We start from the raw sequence: 20,274 nt of genomic DNA, 5'->3' as shown, positions 1-20,274 counted from the left end.
CAACGCAAACCAGAAGTCGTGTTATTTCAATTCAAAACTTCCCCCGAAAGCAGTTAATAAATGACCAGCACGACTATATTGTTAAAGGAAAAGTATGATGTACGGGGGCAAGCCACTACTAATTTGAGACGGAAAGCGTATATTTTAAATGAAATAAATTAAAAATACCGTACGATCAAAAATTGCGGCCCGGCACTGTGACGATGCCGCAATAAATAATTGCTCATATCTATTCATATTTTACTAGAGAGAAATTGTGACTTAAATCCACAGATACGATGTTTGTTTAATATATAAAAATATTTTGTATTATTTTATCAAAGAGAGAAAGAGCGAGAGAGAGTTAACTTTTATATACCTGGAATCACTGGTGCACTTGAGGTTTAATCTTGGGGAGCCAAGTCGAATGGATAAAAAAGATTTTATGCAAATTCACTAAAATTCCACTTTACGTGGCCACTAATTCATAAGTAGTATAGAAATAGAAGACGTGACACAATATAAATAAAAAAATAAATTTTAGTTAAGAAAATATACTAGTTTTCCTCCCCTTTCGTTTTCGGGGTGCCAGGACCTCTTGGCTGTCCTCCGGGTGTGACACCGCCTAGAATAGATCTACCAAAATACGTTATTTTGCCGTTTTGGCAACTCTAAAAACTTAACGTCATTATAAAGTGAAAGTTTAAGGTAAATATATTTAATAATTTTAAATACTACAAGGCCAAATATGTACTTATATTTTACAGATTGTCACTTGTAATATTGGTCTTCCTCGAAATATATGGTCTTATTTACATACGGTATTCGTCCCTCTTTTTCGCCTCCATTGTTTTTCGGCCGGTGGAATCTTTTACTTAAAGTAAGTTTTTATTCACAGATTGTGTGATGTAATATTTATTTTTCAGATAAATTAGAGAATTAATGCATATTTAGACTTTATAGTGTGCTCTAATCAAACACAAAAACATTAAATTACTTTTATAAACATCTAAGAACCCGATTTTAGATTAAATCCAAATGATCACCAGATTACATTGAGCTACATTAGCGCTACTAATTACTAATTAATGCGACTAATTAACCAAGTAATTTCGCGTCAAGGTAGGCATTAGGCGCACCGTCTGTTGATAGATTTAATAATTATAATTAATATAATTTAATTAGTTATTAGTAGCGTTGTATATAGTATTGTATAGTTAATATAGCCTGTTGTAAACAGGCAATTGTTTAACTTCAAAGTTAAATTTCTTACGAAGATTACAAAGATCAAAATTTTGCGTAACTTATAATATTTCTCCACTTATTACGCTGTAAATATAAAAAATAGCTTTGAAATTTAAGTATATTTTTATTAAATTGCCAAATGGTGAGGTGGTTAAGGCATCGTCCTTCTGCACCGGGGACTCGAGATCAAACCCGGGTAAACGACCCCGGGAATTCTTCGGGAGTGGTCCATCTCCGATATGTTGGCTCCATTCTTCGCTAGCCGGCTGCCTTCATTGAGTGCCACGATGATTATAATTGAGAAGGTCCACTTAGTGTCCACAGGGTAGAAAGAGAGTAAAATATATCCAAAAACTAATTACAGTGCATTAGAAGTATTACACGGGTATTAAAAGTAGGTGATTAATTTCAGTAGTTATTTAGAACACCGTTTTTCTTTTAGAATATTCCAAATTATTAAATTGAATTCTAAAATTAATTATTAATATAAGGTTGCGGCCTTACTACTGACCTTTAGTCTAAATTATTTAGTTTCTAAGATTAAAACCTAGCCACAGCGTAGCCTGGAGATATCCGTTTATTCTAGTCTTTCCGCTCTGTAGAGTACTAAGCTTCTGGTCGACGTTTGCTTCCGGACATGTTTAAATTTAGATCATGTAATTGTACGAATTTCACTTTGGTTTAATTCTCTTCCCAGAAGCTTCTAAATTATTTAATTTTATTTATAATATACTGAGTTTTCTGTAAGGACTGTCCCATAAGCCTCGTCAAATGCTTTTATTTCATAAATTGCTCATTGTTAGCCGTAAATGCGTATCGGAATACCCTTTCTTTAGAATTTTAGGTTAATGTTACCTATGGTTCCAAAATGGCAGCTCGTCTCTGATTCCGGCAAATAGAAGAAGGGAAACTGTGGGGACGCACCTTCTAACCTAACCTGACCTATTCTAATAAATTACCATAATTATTACCAACAAAATTATTAGAATAGGTTAGGTTAGAACGTGCGTCCCCACTGTTTCCTTTCTTCTATTTGCTGGAATCGGAGACGAGCTGCCATTTTGGAACCATGGGTAACATAAACCAAATTTTTTCATTTTTTTCTTGCAAAGACATTTTGTTAAAACTGTTATAAAATCAGTTATACTAATCAGTTTTTATAGGAAACTCAATAAATTAAATTGATTAATTTAATAATTAGTACAATTATAGCCCTCGAATAATCCCGTGTTAGATCTTTGGTTAATTGGATGTTCGACGTGGTATATTAATTTTTCTTTATTCTATTTAGACAGCAAATAGAAGATATCGTACTTACTTTATTAAAGAAATTCGAAGAACCGGTAATGCTCGTAAACTGCATTTTATTTGACGAAGAATCGCCGAAAGGAATTCATCCGACGAATAGAAATGTTGCGTTCGTTTACGGCGATCTGGGGAGCATCAAAATAAAGAGAGAACGGACGGCAAAGTAATTATTAAAAGATATCTTTTTTTATAATACTATGCAAAATGATTGAATACGAGTTCATCAGTTCATTAGAATTTACAGTGTGTTCCCATGGAATGTCTCTAGTTTTAAACCAGGGATTGCAAACTCAAATGCAGCAAAGGGCCAGTCAAATAGATGTATATCAGACACGGGCCAATTCACTATTATTTGGTAAACCAAAAAATTTTGCGAACTAAAAAAAGGCCCTTTATAACATACATAAACAGAAGTTTGAACTTTTTCTGTTTTAATACCTGCAATATGTTAGAAACATTGGTTTTTTAGAAAAGAAATCGTCGAGGCCGCGGGCCGAATATGAAGCCTTAATGGGCCGTATCCGGCTCGTGTGTTGCCAGTTTGCATTCTTGCTTAAATTGTTTTGTAAAATCCATTTGTTCAGATATGCGAATAAAACACGTTAGACAATGTCGGTCGATACTCCGAGTTTCACGTGCGTATGCTTGAAACGGTTGCCGTTGCCACATGGTGGAAATCCGGATCTCCATTGCCACACGGTTTAGGTTGCTGGGTCACTATATCTCAGCCTACCCAATCATCCGACATCATCTCTCTGATTATTTTTCTTTGTGGGCATTTCGAGGATTGTGTATATGCTAGAAAAGTGTCAGACACAAGACCCCCCCACGTACAGATTTGTTTTCTTTAATTTTCATTTAGAAATTTGTTTCTTTAATCATAAATTAAGTAAAATATATTATATAATCTCTTAATTTTTTTTTATCTTATATATATTTATTTATTTCATTAAATTTACAGGAATAGTCTGGCTAGACATTTGATTTCCGCCCTCTTTACAAAAACATATTTCATAAGAACCAAATAACATCCCTTAAAACAAAAATAAAATAAAAACAGGTAACAAATTTTAAAAGAGATACAGCACTTTTTACATTTTAATTTAAAATCGGAGAGATCAAAACGTAAAAGTTCATCAAAATTATTAAGATTTTGTGATATATGATAGAAGAAAGATTGTTGGGATAGATTTAGACGATAAAAAGGAGTACCGTTTACTCGTTTATCAAAAGCATTTGCCCAAAAGTATAAGGAAATTGTTACTTGTACCAAATGGAGGAAATGCTTCTACTTCTACCTTATGTTTATTAGCATTTCCTTCGTTTTTATTCATACGGGCTGTTGCGTCGACACACTACACACTGCCAGAATGTACACTTTTATTTGCATTTCTATAGCTTTGTTTTGGGAAGAGGTATTATTGCTTCCTTATCCAAATCCGTGTTCAGTCTACTCTATTGAAATCCATACATTTATGCTTTTCCCCCTTCTCTCGACATCACGTGGTCACTTAAATACCGTGCCAAATAGCTCGGCTGCAGCATCACGTGGCTCGATCGAGCCGGAAAAGGTTACACTATGTCACACTTCCACAAAGTTTCCCGCGTGTTGCTGGCTTAAAGTACGGTACGATCGCAAAGTCACTACACCGTGGTCAGCCGAGCAGCGGCATCGTTCGACCGACAATCCGATGCCGTAAACGTTGTATCTTTTAATGATGCAGCATAGTTTACGTTGTACTGTGTATTTCAGGGGAAAACTGTGCAAGAGCGATTATCCCAATAATTGCGCACTAATAATAAAGTATATTATTTTAATAAGCTTGATTAACAGTTATATACTTACTACAGCACAGAAGACTACTTGGAGAAACAATTTGATTGTATGTTACAACTGCTTCATAAATTAAACGATAAAAAGATAACAGGAAACATATTTTTTGTGCTTCTTGAGGTAATTATCATAATTTTAATATATTTTATAAAGACTACGTTTAATTTTTTTTCTATAAATTTGTATAGAAATTGCAAGATATGTTAGAAGACGTAGAAACGGAGAAGAAAATAAATACTTCGGGAAATTCGTTGACATATTTAGACGAAGACGATCTCTATTTAAGTAAATTGCGTAAAAATATAACGACACTAAAATTTCTTCAAGAAATATCAGATTCTTTTGGAGACGATATCGTCGAAGACACTTCTCGAGCAATTGTATTTATTCAGGTATTTCAATAATACGAATATGTAACATTGGTTTTATCATTGAGTGGTTTTTCTCAAAATCCAAGTGACTTACATCTTGCAGTGGCGTAGCGAGGGGGGGCCAGGGGGTGTATCGTGCACCAGGCACCACTCGCAAGGGGTGCCCAAATGGTCTCCAAGACAAACTATATGTGTTTCTGGAGGGGGAGGGAGCGCCAATAAAGTGTTGCGCCCCGGGCGCCAGTTATGTTCGCTACGCCACTGACATCTTGCTGCTTTTTTTTTCTGATATTTATTTTGATTACTTAGACTTTGATCTTAGGCTCTGCGCAATGGTAGACCAATGCCTTAACTGCCTTTGTCATCAAGCCGACTGTGTAATATATTGAAATGCTCGTCGGTATTGGTGCATAGTGACATTTCTGATAAAGATCTGTGTAAAGATCAAACATAGAATTAAATTGAATTTGATTCTGCATTTTAATCTTTAGACAGAATATAATTTGAAGTTGCTCTGTGTAATAAAAATGAAAGTACTCGTTAAATTTTGGATTATTTGTGTAATTTTAGTCATGTCATCAATGTAATTATTATTACGTTGTGTTGAATCATTACCTGACTTGGAGCATATTTAAAGTTTTTTGAAGTTTCTTTTATATTATCTTAAATATAAATGGTTCTTTTTAATGTAAATTTAATATAAATCCATTAGATTGGTGTTTCTCAACCTTTCTCTCATTGTGGACCAGTAATTATATGCGACTATGAATTATTAGTTAATATGCCTTTGTGTCCTTACTTTAATTTAAACTTATCTCGTCTACTAGTACTTTATCAATTAACAGGACTTATTATACTGGCTAGGCGGGATTCTGACTTGGAAGCATTCAGTCATAATCCCACGGACAGTAGCTTTGCACCACCGGCCACTCGACCAAGCACATGTATCAAGTGTCCAAACCTGCGGTTCCTCTCGTACCGAGCAGGATTACTATCACAACGACTAGTCGTCGGTAGGGTAAAACTAACCTGTCTCACGACAGTCAGAGCCCAGCTCACGTTCCCTATTAGTGGGTGAACAATCCATCGCTTGGCGAATTCTGCTTCGCAATGATAGGAAGAACCGACATTGAAGGATCAAAAAGCGACATCGCTACGAACGCTTGGCTGCCACAAGCCAGTAATCTCTGTGGTAACTTTTCTGACACCTCTTGCTTAAAACTCCTAAAATCAAAAGTATCGATAGGCCCAGCCGCGGCAACAATACGGGCGATTTAAATAAACAATATTATTTCTGATCTGTAAGACCTAATTGCTGCATCCATAAATCCTGTATTATATGTCCTGTTAATTGATAAAGTACTAGAAGATGAGATAAGTTTAAATTAAAAGACTATGAATTATGTTTATGTATGCTTATCTAGAGTTATTATATGTAATGAAGTACAAGATATCCCTCATATAACACAACACTTCTACAAAACGGTTTCTGGTTTCATTCTAACGTGGTTTGGGAGATCGTCCATACAAAATTTCACAACTTTTAAGTGCAAACTCCGTTATTGGATGCTTTTTTTTAATTCAAGTAACTGTGCATGTCATCTCAAATTTGCCCACAGATTTTATAAAATTGAAATTTTCAATTTGTTTTGTGCCTTTTGTCAGGTTTACTTTAATGAAAACTGATAGTGCAATTTTTTCTTCCTCGTTCTAGCTTTATCATCGATCGGGTGTCGTCGTCGTCGTTGCCTTCGTACTTTAGCCTTTAAGACCATCATCATGTTTTGTTTTTGCGGATTAATTTTTGTATTTAGTAAAGTTTATTTAAACATTTTTAGATAAGTGCTATTAACCTTTTTTTAACTGAAGGTAAGTAGTCGTTTGTAAAAATGAGGAATGAAATTGTAAGTATGCCGACTCTGGTGGCCGATCGGAGACTTAAAATTCCACTTCTCGGACACCAGTGTAAGCTCGCCGACTTTCAGAGGGGAAGATCGGGTAATTCCGTGTCGTGAAGGCTATGGTCGTCATGTGTGAGTGGTGGCGGTGGAGACAGAGATGACAAGTGTTTTACAAAGAAAACCATATATTATGGCAGACGTGTGCTTACATATATGATGAGTTACAAGGGTCTCGGTGGATCGAGGTATCTCTTGTCGTTTGTTGCTCTTTTAGAATGTGTGCAGCCTGGGTCAGGTGAGAAGAGCTTGTCGGTCTTGGGCATCGATGGGCGGCCGACACAGTTGCAATGCTTGGTCCGACGGAAGATGCACACACAGCATGATTTTGGTGGTTCGCAATTTAATGATTGTGTTCTAGAGGGTGACACTCTGACATTCCATTGACTAACCGTGTACGGGTGCACGGTTTACGGAAAGTGATTTTATCCTTGATGATTGTGGATTATATCAATCTCCATCTTTCGATCAGCCATTTCAATTGGTTGTTCTCCCTCGTCCGTGCTTTCCGAGTGGCCGGCCTCTTGTTACTAGGCGTAAAGGGACTCCGACCTAGACCGTGGGAGAGGTCAAACTCAAAAGTAACTTCACATTTTTAATCGGAAATGGATGACATTCCATTTCATCGTCTATAAAAAACTTTTATGGTAAAAATAAAAAAGTGAAGACGTTACTGATATTTCTGATAAAGATCAACAAAAAAGCTCAGATGATGATGATACTTTGTACAGAGAAAATGCCCTTGTTTGACTAAAATTAATATTAACGCATAATTAATTGTGATTGTCAGTTGTTATTGATTGCTTTAATTAACATATTTCTCTTAGTAATGAAAAATAATAGTATACTTTTGTTAACTTTTGGAACCTAACCTCATTATTAGTCCTTTGTTTCATGCGGGACAGATTTGCATAATGCGGCACTTTTTCAGAATGTAACTACTGCGTTATACGAGGAATATCTGTATGCACAGTTTATGTTAAGAAACACTGCATTAGATTATGTATCTTATTAAATATGAAATAATACATTTGTAATTTTATTTTATAGAAAACGTTAGATAGATGTGTACCTATATATACAAAGGATGCCTCATTCCAGAATGAAACGTTAGCTTTGGCTCTGGGTGCATTGATTATGCTATTAAATTCTAAAAATAAGGTGAGATAATGTAATTTCTATATATATTTATTAAGTTTTTCTCTAAGACTTGACTTACAAACACATCAAAGTAATTATTATTATTATTAATACTGTTATTGTTATCATTTTTATTGAATTTTGAACAGGTAACATCAGAAGATTTTAAAGAATTAAAAAATTGCATATCGAGTTTACAAAAATTAACTGAAATTTGTCATCAATCCGATATTCAAGCCGCTGCTCAAGAATTACTAATCATCATTGCTACTCACGGTGCTGCCGGAAAGGTGACGTCCCTTCGACGCAATGCCGATTCGGCCAATGACGCTTCGGAGACTGTCGCGACAAAAGCAAAAAGTAATAATAAATCTACGACAAATATATCTGGAATGAATAGTAATAATGAATTTGCTTGCGAACGGCAAACGTCGGAGCAGATGTCGCGTTTTAAAAATGCATGGAAGGATTTACACAGCGTGATTGTACCGGAGAAAGGTCATGCCCTCGTCGTGCTTAGGAGACTAATTGAATCAAAGGATTCAGAAACAATGGAGAATTTTGAAAAATTGTTAAATATTTTTAAAGTAAGTACATAAATGACAATTTATTTTTACTTTATTTTTCCTGTATTTTTTAAATAACTTTTTTATCAATTACTATGAACTGTTTAAAGCTTTTCTTTAAACTTCTTTCCGTTGTGGACATTAAAAAGGCTTTTTTTTATGTCCTTCACGAGTTTGATCGAGTCCATAAAGTGACAGATGGCGGTCGAGGAACGGACTCGACACAACCGAGTCAAACCTCTTGCAGAAATTTTTGAAAATCTAGCCCAGATGTGAACTTGGGTCCATCAGAGTTGCAGACGTATGCCTTAGTTATTTCGCGCATCTGGTCATCCTAGTTTAATTGAATTGATATATTAACAAGTTTGCTCATTTGTTGTAGCATGTACAGTACAAGGGGCATGTAGAATAATATATACAAGGATTTTCGAAAAGATTGATGTGGTCAAACATAAATACTGTTGTTGATATGACAGTACGTGCCATACAGATGGTTAGAGTTATTCTAGTTCATCCTATTCCTTACAATTACTCAATTTGTTTGTTCTGAGTGATGCAACATATGTCACTACATTATTTCAGTTCCTCCCATATATGATGTGATGTGCTTTGGTGACAGAAGTCACAATGATATGGATGTGCTAATTTGGTTCAGTGATTGTCGTTAGCAATGGAGGAATTAGTGTTCTTGACGAAGCCTCATTAGAAAAGGTCATAGTGTTGTGTCAGGTGATTTCTCTCCCTCTCTCTCTGTCACGCACAGTCTGTGTAAGGGAGGAGCTGAAATCTTGCATTGACACGTATTGGATCACTTATGATGCAACATAACATATGAGACTCTAATCATCTGTATTAAACTGTAGTTTTTACATTTGGATCAAGCTATCTCAATAATTCAATATACGAGATGCCCGTAAGTCTGAAACCATAGGAATTATGTCAACGTTTGTTTGTTCTCTTACAGGTAAAGCAAGGCACTGAGTAAGAAGGAAAAAATTCAAGTTATTTTGATGGAGGAACTTGCAGTCACTGAAGAGTTTGACTTGCTGCATCTGGATTTCCTACCAATCAAACACAGGTCTGAATGCAGCCCATTAAACTCTTTGCCGATCGCAGGACCCCACCGTTTAAAATAAGTCGAGTTGTTCCTCCTTACTCGGTGCCATGCCTTACTTGTAAAAGGATAAACAAAAATCAATATAACTCTGATCATTCCAGACTTGTGAGTCATTCTGTATAGATTTCTTAATATAGAAATATGTACTGTATATGAGTAATGATCATGCATTAGATTTACAAATCTATATTTTATTCTATTCTCAGGAATGCATTGCTCACGAAGATTCGTACATATATTTATCCTCCATTCGGTGTCTGATTGCTTTAGGAATTGTCGATTCCGATAGAATAATTCCCGAACTCGCAACGGAATTTAACAAATTCTCCGAAAATAAAGAAGTAAAGATGAAATTGGGAGAAGCTTTGATGCACATCAGCAGACAACTTGGTAAGATAAAATGATTATTTGTAAGATTACATTTTTACTTTTGACAACTGCAGTTTAATACATTCTTTTAACAGGTGATCTGGCACCAAAATATAGAGACGTGTTGCTTCCCGTATTTTTAAGTGGAACGAAATACGAGGATTCCGAAGTCAGAGTGTCCTGTTTGTCGAATTTGGGTGAAATTTGCCAGAGATTAAAATATTCTCTTGGGCCATACCTACAAGAGGTTATCATTATAAAGAGTTTAAAATGGTTATAATTATAGCTAAATGGAATTCTAGATTTATCTTCTTCTTTCAGGTAATTGTGTGTGTGACAAAGCTTAGTTCAAACAGATCCTTCCGTCGAAGTAAAGCGTGCCGCCGTTATGTTAATCTCACTACTACTGAGAGGATTAAGTAATGATGTTTTCAAGGTAAGAACATTTTTATTTTTAAATATTAAGAAAATAGCGAGGTTGAGGCCGAAGTTTTAAACGCGAAAACGTGTATGTCGGACGTTCGGCGCCGCTTTCCCGTAAGCCTAGAAGTTTGACAATGGCGTTTGGAAAGTCCGTGGAATTGTGCTCGACATTCCAAAGGCCATTGCCAAACTTCTAGGCTTACGGAAAAGCAGCACCGAACGTCCGAGGTACACGTTTTCGCGTTTAAAACTTCGGCCTCAACCTCGCTACTTTCTTTGAAATTAAAAATTATTCATCATTTAAGATTAAGAGACAAGAAGAGAATATACATTGAAATATGTCAGAGCTTTTGTGTTACATTATAAATATTGTTGTTATAATTTAAAATGAAAAACTCCAAAAATTGGAAGTAAACACTAAAATTTATACCAAAAACCTTAAATCTTTTACTGGATTTAAGTTTAATTTTAAATTCTGATTAGTTTATAAACATTTTAACAATATGAAAACAATAATATGCTATATACAATGTAATTTTAATGTTATGTAACTTTAATTTGACGAGGCCAGATAGGGGGAAACATATTATGGAAATACAGTTACAATAGTGTCTCGTGGAATTCTTTCGACGAAGGCACATTTAAAGTCTCGAATACATCGTGTGAGGGTCGTTCAAATGAAACCCAACCAATCAGTGGCGTAGTGTAGTGGGGGCGGCAGGGGCAACCCGCCCCGGGTGGCACTTATAGGGGCGGCAAAATTTCACAATAAATAATAATATCTTGTAAAAATACCTAAATAAGGGGGCGGCAAAATTTTCCTCCGCCCCGGGCGCTGACACCCACGCTACGCCACTGCAACCAATAACTTTATTTCGTAGGTACAGTACATCACATTAAAAGTAATCCCCTGATGAGTAAGGCACTTATCCCACTGTGATACTAGATATTCTTTTCCTCGCTCATAGAACTCGGTGGGTTGATGTCTACATCATTCCCGAACTGTGTCTTCCACTTGAACGTCCGATTGAAACTTAGACTCTTTCAGGTGTCTCTTAAGCTCCCCAAAAAGTGGAAATGACACGGAGACAAGTCAGGACCGTATGCAGGATGCTGGAGTGTTTCCCACTTGAATTTCAAAAGGGGTTTATAGCCCAATAAACAGTTGCTCTTTCTCAACCTTCCTTTCTCAAAAAGATCGTGGGAAAAAAGTTATCACTTGCTCCAGACGATCTCCTTGAATTCCAGCGCATAAATGGGACAACTCTTGCCTCTTCATTCATTTAAGTATCATTCAATGTTCTTATTTAATTTAAGCATTTTCAGCTTGAAAATGACATTGTCCAGAAGCAAATTAAATTAAATGATGTTGAATATTTGTTTCCATTGTAATTTGTTATGTTGTCAAGCTGCAATTTTTGAAAATTGCAGATCTACAAGTTTCCACCGGTATCCATCTGTATACCTGTCCTTCCTTAATCTCGAGGAGGAGCTAGATAGATGAAAGTCGAGACCGGATATACAGAAGCTTGGGGGCAGGAGCCCTCAATTAACTATGTATGAACAAGTATACTTGTTTCCTGATCTGGCTATGCGATCACCTCTTCGGATCTTTAAAAAAAACACGGTGAATGTTCTGCCGATTTCGATAGAACTGGATAAATTTCTACACATTGTGTTGGAACTATTGTTTGAATGTTTATAAGGATTTTGTTGGAAGATGAAATCTCTACGTTAGAATTTTATTGCTATTTGTTGGTAACCCAGTAGCAAATTCATAAAACTCAAAACATGGAAATAAAAACAATAATGATCTTAACACGTACCCGAAGCAGTTACTGGTGTTGGAGAAAAGACGAATAAATATCGTAAACGTTTTCGAACCTTAATAGTTCTTATTCGGATGATAAAAAAGAAACGACGGAACGCAGAACAAAAATAGAATGTCGATAATTAAATTAAATCAACGATCGCCTTTTAGGCTGCTGGGATTCACTTTTATTTAGTAAACGTTTTGAACCTAGTTTAATAAGCCATCTTCAGGCTAACGATCTTTCTCGGAACATATTTTACCATTAAATATCGTTCCAAAATAGAACACAAAAAAGAATAACTATGTTTGAATATTTAAATATAAAGCCTAAAAACTAAAAATTAATATAAGTAACAAATAATAGTAAAATGTAAAATAAATAACTCAAAAATATACAAAAAATATATAGCAGAAACGAGGCAATTACGACCTAACAAATCTTATTCTGTACAATGTTACAAATCTGTCGGCATCTCTCGCATTAATGTACTTATCCTTCAACCTGCTTTTGTATATTTCAATTTTTTCAGCCATCTGTGCCAATGTAGGGAAGTGTACAGTCTTATCCTCTTCCCATTTTATCACCGAGCCCTCGGTCTATGCCATCCTGGAAAGTACCATGTTATTGCATCCCTTTCTTACATTACATTGATGTTCTTTAAGTCTAATTTTCGAGTTCCTTGTGGTGACACCAATGTAATCCTTGTCTATCCCCAACTGCAAGTTTTCGTACAGTACCCTGTACACACCTGCCATTTCTTGTTTCTAACCTATCCTTATCCTGTCTTAAAATTCATTACATAGTTTGGGCTCCTTTTACAATCGTATTAGACCCTTTACGTTCTGCAATTTCTTTTGTAATGTTAGTTAATACCTCTGTTAGAGGTGAATTTCATAGTTCTGCTAGGTTTGTTACGTTCAAACCTTCTAATCAAACCTTCTGTAGTGCTAGTTCCATATCCTAGTGTTGTAGCCATTTGTTTAATTCTGTATATCTCCTTCATTCTGTCTATTACATTATTGCAATATAAAAAAGCTCTTCCGGTGAGTGCCTGCAATGATGCTAACCTGTATTGATAAGGATCATTCAAATTAGAAGGGATGTGTGTTGGCTTGATGAATACACTTGTGTTTATCCTTCCATTTTTAAATTCTATATTTATATCCAAGAAATGCAGTTGTAGTGAGCTTTTGTTCTATTTTCAATTTCGGCCCATCCTCGTTACTGTTCACCTTATCAATAAATTCAACGATGCCTTTGTTGTTCTTCCAAATTACGCATACATCGTCCACGTATCTTTTAAAATATATAATATCCACTTTAAAGCCATATATAACACTTATTCCAGTTTTCGTCATACTAATTTACATAACACTCCCGATACGGGGCTTCCCACGGGGACTCCTCTCTTTTGCTTATATATTTAGTTATTAAAGCTAAAACGGGATTCGTAGCATACCAATCTTGCTAATTCCGTCACGTCGTCGATGTAATTCGCTAACTTCGGAATCTGTAGGAGCATAAATTCCATTATTGACTCTTTCACTCATCGTTGGATCCCGTGCAACCAAAATACTGTTCTCAAGATTGGTGGTAATGTATTTGTGCAATCGTTTCTCAATAATATATGTCGGTCCTCTACATTTTTCCACTACTGGTCTTATTTCTTTACCGAGCTTATGTGTTTCGTGAATGCCAATAATCTTGGCACTCCTGGTTTTACGTTCTGACATTTTTTAAGGAAAGTTAACACATTTTCTAGGTTTTTTTAACTCTTCTGTCGACCTGTTCAATAATTCTTATGTCAATCATTCACATTCTGTTCATTCAATATAATCCTCCAAACTTTTGTTGTATGTTTCCCTTTTCATAATAACTAGATGCTTGCTTTTGTTAAGGCCAAGCCTTCTTCTCTCAACCGTTCTCGCATTTGTTTTATATCTTTGTTGCCGATGCTTTTCTTTGTCTTTTTTTTTTGTTTGGTCTTGTATAACTGCTTTCCATTCGAAGTAGTCTTTTTCCGTATCACCAAGTCCTGAAATTCCTCTCTCCAGTTCTAGAATTGAGGTTTGCCACAACACTGCATTATCCAGAACAAAGGGATGTTTTTCAAGACCTCAACTTGGTTCCATAAGATAAATGGTGAACTATTCTTCTTTCTGTTTTTCAGTATTCATAGAGAATAACAGAAAGACACTTTATTTGCTTGTTCTCATCAATTCACGCTTTACACTGCGTGAGATACAGGCAAAAAATTGTTAGTACAAATTGTTTAGCAGTATCACATATTGTAAACATAACACAAACAGACATTGTTCTAACGTATCTAGAATCCGAAGATTTTAAATTTTATTTACGGGATGAGCCAAAACCTAGTTTACCTCATTATCGGGTTTTACTCAAATATCATTTATATTACAATCTCTTCAATATTTTTGCCATCAGTTTGAATTTAGATCTCCCTCGACCTTATACTGAAGTTTAACGTCACATTTTAAAGACCGTCTCTTAAAATAGCTAAGATTTCACACTCAATCAATAAATCAAGCTCCTTCCAAAGCCATTCTCAATATGTGTGAATGAAAAACAATCTCGAGGATTCAAATCTGGCAAATCGGTTCCTTTTCACGAGTCAAAGATTATCAAAGTTAAGGCGAAAACAGTAATATAATTGGCTTTGAATGCCGTTTGGAACAACATACGAGTAACGGTCGACTTATAGTCCAAAGGCAGAGCGGAGTTTCGAGGTAGCTAATTGTTGCCAGAACCAATGAGAACTTCGTAGTCAAACTCGGGCCGGTGGCTAACTCGGCACGGCAAGGTGTTGGCATCAAACGACTCTGGATTGTGTCGTTAGACTGGAAGTATGTGTGTACAGTTTTATGTCTAGAAGAGCAGAGGACGACAAATGTGACAGAACTCTGCTGTTGCGGCACCTCGCCGCATCGGGCTCTTAAAATTTGTCTACCTCTTTGTTCATTTGTAATAAAGCATTAAGCATCGATGTGTAGATTTTGGGCTATTCTATACATAATTTTTCTGATGTTTGTACTTAACACACAAATTATGCAATAATGAATTCATCAAATAAATTTTTTCTTCTTTCAGGTGTTAGAGAATGAACTGTTGGGTATTTACTGCTTGCTGAAGAGCGTATTTTTGAAAGAAACGGACGAGACTGTCAGACTTCACATCCAAATTGCACTAGAAGAATTGAATCTCATTGTTCGTAAATATCTATCACCCGAAACAAAATTAACCAAAGAAATTAGAATATTAGATCCATTTTAAACTTTTTGTTTAATAAATGAAATATTTTTTTATGAATTATGTTGTGTTATTTTAATAAACAATAATTTATTCATATTTTGTCAAATTGGTTTTTCTACATGAAAAGACGTCAGTCTGCCGTCAGGGATGGTTCTAAATCCCTATATTTTATAGTGAATGATGACCTAACCTATTCATTATCTTGTCGCACCCATGCCGGGTGATCCATAATGGATGTAAATAAGCTGTCAAAAAATTCCCATATGAAAATGCTTATCTAATCACCTACCAAGTAGACTCCTTTGGCATAATTGCACTTTGAAGGTGATAATTTACCATTGTTGGAAGTTCATTGGAAAGGATCCTTTTGAAATATTCAAGAGTTTGGCTGTCACGATTGCTGCATTCTTTGACACGAACGGTACGATAGACTGCAAGTTCCTACTGCCTGGATAGTGTGTTACCAATCATTCTACGTGCGAGTTTCTTACAGGTTAAGAGAAGCAATTCACAGGAAATGCCACAAAAGTAACCATTTTCTGGTTGCAATAATGCAGTGTCATTCATCGCTTGCCACGAAGCAATTCGTCACTGGCAAAAGACTTCCTGCGGAAGTTATCAAATTTGAATGTGATTGTCAAATTCCAAAATAGTCCAAAAGACTTCCAACAATGGCAGGAGGAACGAGATAAGTCCGTGCACACCGGAGTCCTACTTTGAAAGAGATTAGGTAAGCATCTCCGTATCTTACCATTATAGTGCTATGTTGCAGTTCCATGAACTTTTTGATTGCATGTGTAAGTGGGACCAGTCCTATAGTAACACTAATATGCTAATTTACCCTAAGGAATTCATAAAAAATTTGAACCTTATTTTGCTTTCTTACAACTAACAATTTTAAAAACCAATCCATCAGTGGCTTTCTTTTTTAAACCACGGTTAAACCTCGATAGTGTGAATATTTGGACGTATCATCCCTGAAAGTATTAAATGGCAAACCCTTTGGTATTCACGAATTACTAAATGTATGATTTTATATTGCAAGTAATACTGTAACTGGCAAATTGTACAAACTTCAAACTTGAATTTTCACATAGATCTCATTACTATGTATTCATTATTTGATATTCTTCAGTTTAGTAGCATACTTGTAGCACTAGTTTCAGAGAGAGACAATTGTTGGTATTAAATCAAAGTTTGACTGTATATAAGACTACAATATGAGGATAAATCAAAAAGTAGTCAATCTGTGTACAAGACTTACAAAATGATTTTACAAGAAAAGATTATCGTCGTAAAAAGCTTTCCAAGCATGCGATAATGAATTTGCATTTCCTATGTTAATGCACTCTCTCTTCAAGGTTGTCCTATATATTTCTAACAACTCAATTTTTAGAGTTTCTTCTCTAGTAAGACAGTTTTTAATCGGTGTCGCTTGCTCCAATTTAGCTTCGATTCCTGACTCTGAGGCATATATGGATAGCACCGTTGTTTGTTCTTCTTCAATATCATATTTGTGTTCTTTTAATCCTGCTTCTAAGAGATCTATTTGTGGCTCCTATGTAAATTAAATCCTTGTCAAATCTTTCGTCTTTTACTGGTATGCTATAAACTCCAGCAGCTCTGGAACTATCTGATATCATCATTTAACAGCATTTGATATATAGTACTGCCTCTTTTGTATGCGGGCTCCTTTCCTCCATTGCGTGTGATTTCTTTGTATGTTGGTTTCGGCTTCATCATATTCCGCCGGTATGTTTTCTGTCTCGGGTGGTATCTTGTATATAAAATTTTGTGCTAATCATTCTATAAAGTTTATCGAGTATCCACATGCTATTGCTAGTCTCTTTATCTGCTTAAGTTCTATAATTGTATCCTTCGTACTGGTGCAATGGATAAATCTAAAGGCAGTTACTCCATATCTAAACGGATCATTTGAGTGAGCTAGAATGAATAAAGGACAGTATTCTGATTTATAATACACATTGGTATGTATACCCCCTTAAATTGTGACTTTTAAATCACAAAATATACCGTACACTTAATGTTTACTGGTAAACAGTAATGATAATGCAATAGTTACGCATTTCAACCATGTGCCAAAGTGATAATAATAAGCATCATCTACTATAACTTTGATTTATTTATAAATAGTAAAATAAAAATTGAATTTTATTGATTTAGAAAATGACATAATTTATTCTTTAGTACAAAAAATTTTGATATATCTTGATCGTGGTAACAGAATTAATTATTAATAAATTGGAAACGATGGGTCGATTTCGTTTGCCCAAGCTGTCAATCCACCTTCTATGTCTCTCCATATAACATCTTTTAAGTTTTCTTTTAGTATTTTTACCGCTCTTTGGGAATCGTTTCCTCGACGACAGACGACAAAACCTAATAATGGATCGGACGTTTCGCCCTTTATTTCTTGAATACGACGAGAAAGTTTATCTAATTCTTCTTTTGTTTTAATTTTCGAAAAAGGAATGTTAGTACAGTTCGGAAGTCTGCATATGTCCAATTCTCGGGGAGATCGAACGTCCACCAAAACGTGTCGCACGCCTCGGTCCAATAGATTTTTATAGTCGTCACAAGACACGCGTTCTTCGGCATTCAGAACGTTAATTTTTTGCACCTTGTCACACGGTCCAGAATTACAAAACTGGTGGTAATCTATCAACTCCGAAACGGAAGGACACTCTCCGCATACGCCACAGTGCGGATTTCTCGGGCGTAGTCTGACGGTCTTAAAACCCGAAAGAGCGTCGAACAGGAGCAACTTCCGGGAATATGTCTCCAATCCCAGAATCAGTTTGATGGTCTCTAACGCCTGAAGGCTTCCGATAACGCCGGGCACCACTCCCAGGACTCCTCCGTCCGAACAATTCGTCACCGTTTCCGGAGGCGGAGGAACAGGGAAAAGACACCGATAACAGGGTCCTCCGTCGTAATTGTAGACGGTCAGCTGACCTTCCAATCGCAAGGCACTACCCGAAACCAGAGGTTTCCCGTATATCACGCAAGCATCGTTCAGCAGGTACCTAGTTGCCACGTTATCGGTAGCATCTATCACAATATCGTAGTCAATTATGATATCTTTAATGTTTTCACTGTCCAAAAGAACAGGATAACAAACACAACAGATGCTACTGTTCAATTCCTTGATGGCAGAAGAGAACGATTCGGTTTTGTGAGTTTGTATGGTCTTCTCCTTATGAAGAATTTGCCTGTGAAGGTTGTTCAACTCCACAACGTCGTGATCTACAATGCCTATTTTCCCAACTCCACTTGCAGCTAGATATATGCCAGCGGGACATCCCAGCCCACCAGCACCCACTATCAACACACGACTACTCTTCAAAGCTTTCTGACCTTCGACCCCGATCTCGGGTAGTAACAATTGTCTGCTATAACGTTGCACTTCCTCCCTACTCAATCCTTCCTCCGCCATGCTCTTCGAATTCGAGCGTGGTCACGTTCTACTTTATATTCTTAACACTAGAGGCGCTCTGGAAACCGTTTAAAAGAAGACGAGTTATTAATTAATTATAATTTCGTTCGTTAAAATAATCGATTAACTACGCATTTAAATTAATAATTTATGATTTAAAGTAATAATAATGGTTTAATTTCGTTAGCCGATTTGATCCGGTATATCGGACTCGGTTCGTCGCCATGCCGTTTCTCCATTGTGAGCCTGGCAGAATCCGTAATGGGCGTGTGTAAAAAGTCCTCTTACGTCTGCGAGGCAGAAAGAGTAAAAAGAAATAAATTTATATACAGTATAACCTCCGAATAGCGGACAAACTTCTCGATCCCGATGGTGTCCGCTATTCGGAGGTTTGTACCGGCGGCCATATTGTATTTTAACCTATTCGTTTCAAAGTGAAGAATTGAAGCCCAAAAGGCCCAGGATGGAGACCGGACATATTCGGCATACTACCCAACCGAAAATCCGTTGGGCAGTTTCGGGTTCTTCAATAGATTCAACAGCCTCCCACACAACAAAGAATTCTGTGATGGCAGCCACCGCACAAATAATTGTATTGATGCAAGACTGCCGGAAGACAGAGGAGTTTTTTTTTAAATTTTTTTTGCCTTTTGGCACTAAGAGGTGTTTATTCCATATTCGTCGTGGGTTCAGCCGGACTTTTTTAAAACTCTCTCCGCGTGTGGGCACTAAAAGAGCCTTTTGTAGCAAGTCCATTATGGGTACCACTAGGTTCACAGTGGGGCGGACATGTCCGAAACAGACTGCCCATGAAAAATTTCTGGAGTTGCTTGTCCGAATTCGATTTCGCAAAGATGGCCGAAGCTGTAAAGATTTGCCACTCTGGCGAACTATGTTCAAATCTGTGTCGAAAATTTTTCGTAGATGTCTGTCCCGAATATATCGGGCATCATCTCTCATCATTCGGTTATCTCTTGTATCTTTTGTGAGCCTGATCGAACCATGTAGGATTGATGGGATAAGGCAACGCAACTTGCCAAGGGGAGGACTTTCTGAGAAACTGCCCATATTTAGATGTCAGACACGTGAAGAAGACCCGGAAAGCTCCACGTGGCCAGCCCGTTAGTGAGGACCCATGACCAAATATCGGTGTCCAGTGGTTTTATCCATCGATTATTGAGAGAATTATGAAATAATTCAAAATTTGAATCGATAATTCCAAAGGCTCTAAATTAGTAGCGAAACCAGGGAGGTCTCGGGGCCCCGATAAATAAACAAAGAAAAAACTCAACTAAAAGATTTGAATTTGACAAACTCACGTGCAAAACACCCCTGTACCATTCTACAATGGTACAGGGGTGAATGTACACTGGTGGATTACCCAATAGACTCGCGCCTCGGGTTTCAAGGGGCCTCAAAAATA

The 20,274-nt window shown here is 36.4% G+C and overlaps 2 protein-coding genes across 2 annotated transcripts in view; one reads left to right on the top strand and one right to left on the bottom strand.

Annotated features, from left to right (window-relative positions):
• Window positions 1–15,451, top strand: part of Tango6 (transport and golgi organization 6) — a 33,273-nt gene extending 17,822 nt beyond the window's left edge. The window contains exons 9-18 of the mRNA XM_067264434.1: window positions 747–859; window positions 2,516–2,695; window positions 4,384–4,486; window positions 4,555–4,758; window positions 7,746–7,856; window positions 7,985–8,422; window positions 9,725–9,908; window positions 9,983–10,134; window positions 10,209–10,323; window positions 15,233–15,451. Of these exons, the coding sequence (XP_067120535.1) occupies window positions 747–859; window positions 2,516–2,695; window positions 4,384–4,486; window positions 4,555–4,758; window positions 7,746–7,856; window positions 7,985–8,422; window positions 9,725–9,908; window positions 9,983–10,134; window positions 10,209–10,310 (1,587 nt within the window). The 3' untranslated portion in view covers window positions 10,311–10,323; window positions 15,233–15,451. The remainder of the gene's footprint in view (window positions 1–746; window positions 860–2,515; window positions 2,696–4,383; window positions 4,487–4,554; window positions 4,759–7,745; window positions 7,857–7,984; window positions 8,423–9,724; window positions 9,909–9,982; window positions 10,135–10,208; window positions 10,324–15,232) is intronic.
• A 2,065-nt stretch (window positions 15,452–17,516) lies between these two features.
• Window positions 17,517–18,898, bottom strand: Uba4 (Ubiquitin-like activating enzyme 4). Its single transcript, XM_067264450.1, has one exon. It carries the CDS (start codon window positions 18,849–18,851, stop codon window positions 17,649–17,651), a length of 1,203 nt encoding a protein of 400 aa, XP_067120551.1. The 5' UTR covers window positions 18,852–18,898; the 3' UTR covers window positions 17,517–17,648.
• Window positions 18,899–20,274: the final 1,376 nt, after the last annotated feature.

This window comes from Centruroides vittatus, unplaced genomic scaffold (assembly GCF_030686945.1).
Source record: "Centruroides vittatus isolate TY-2023 unplaced genomic scaffold, ASM3068694v2 contig_1891, whole genome shotgun sequence".
Classification (NCBI taxonomy): domain Eukaryota; kingdom Metazoa; phylum Arthropoda; class Arachnida; order Scorpiones; family Buthidae; genus Centruroides; species Centruroides vittatus.
The sequence above is the reverse complement of the archived record's forward strand: the minus strand, read 5'-3'. Positions and strand labels throughout refer to the sequence as shown.

What these genes read in the sequence shown, in the direction of transcription:
- Uba4 (XM_067264450.1), bottom strand. Translation starts at nt 18,851, where the DNA reads ATGGCGGAGGAAGGATTGAGTAGGGAGGAAGTGCAACGTTATAGCAGA.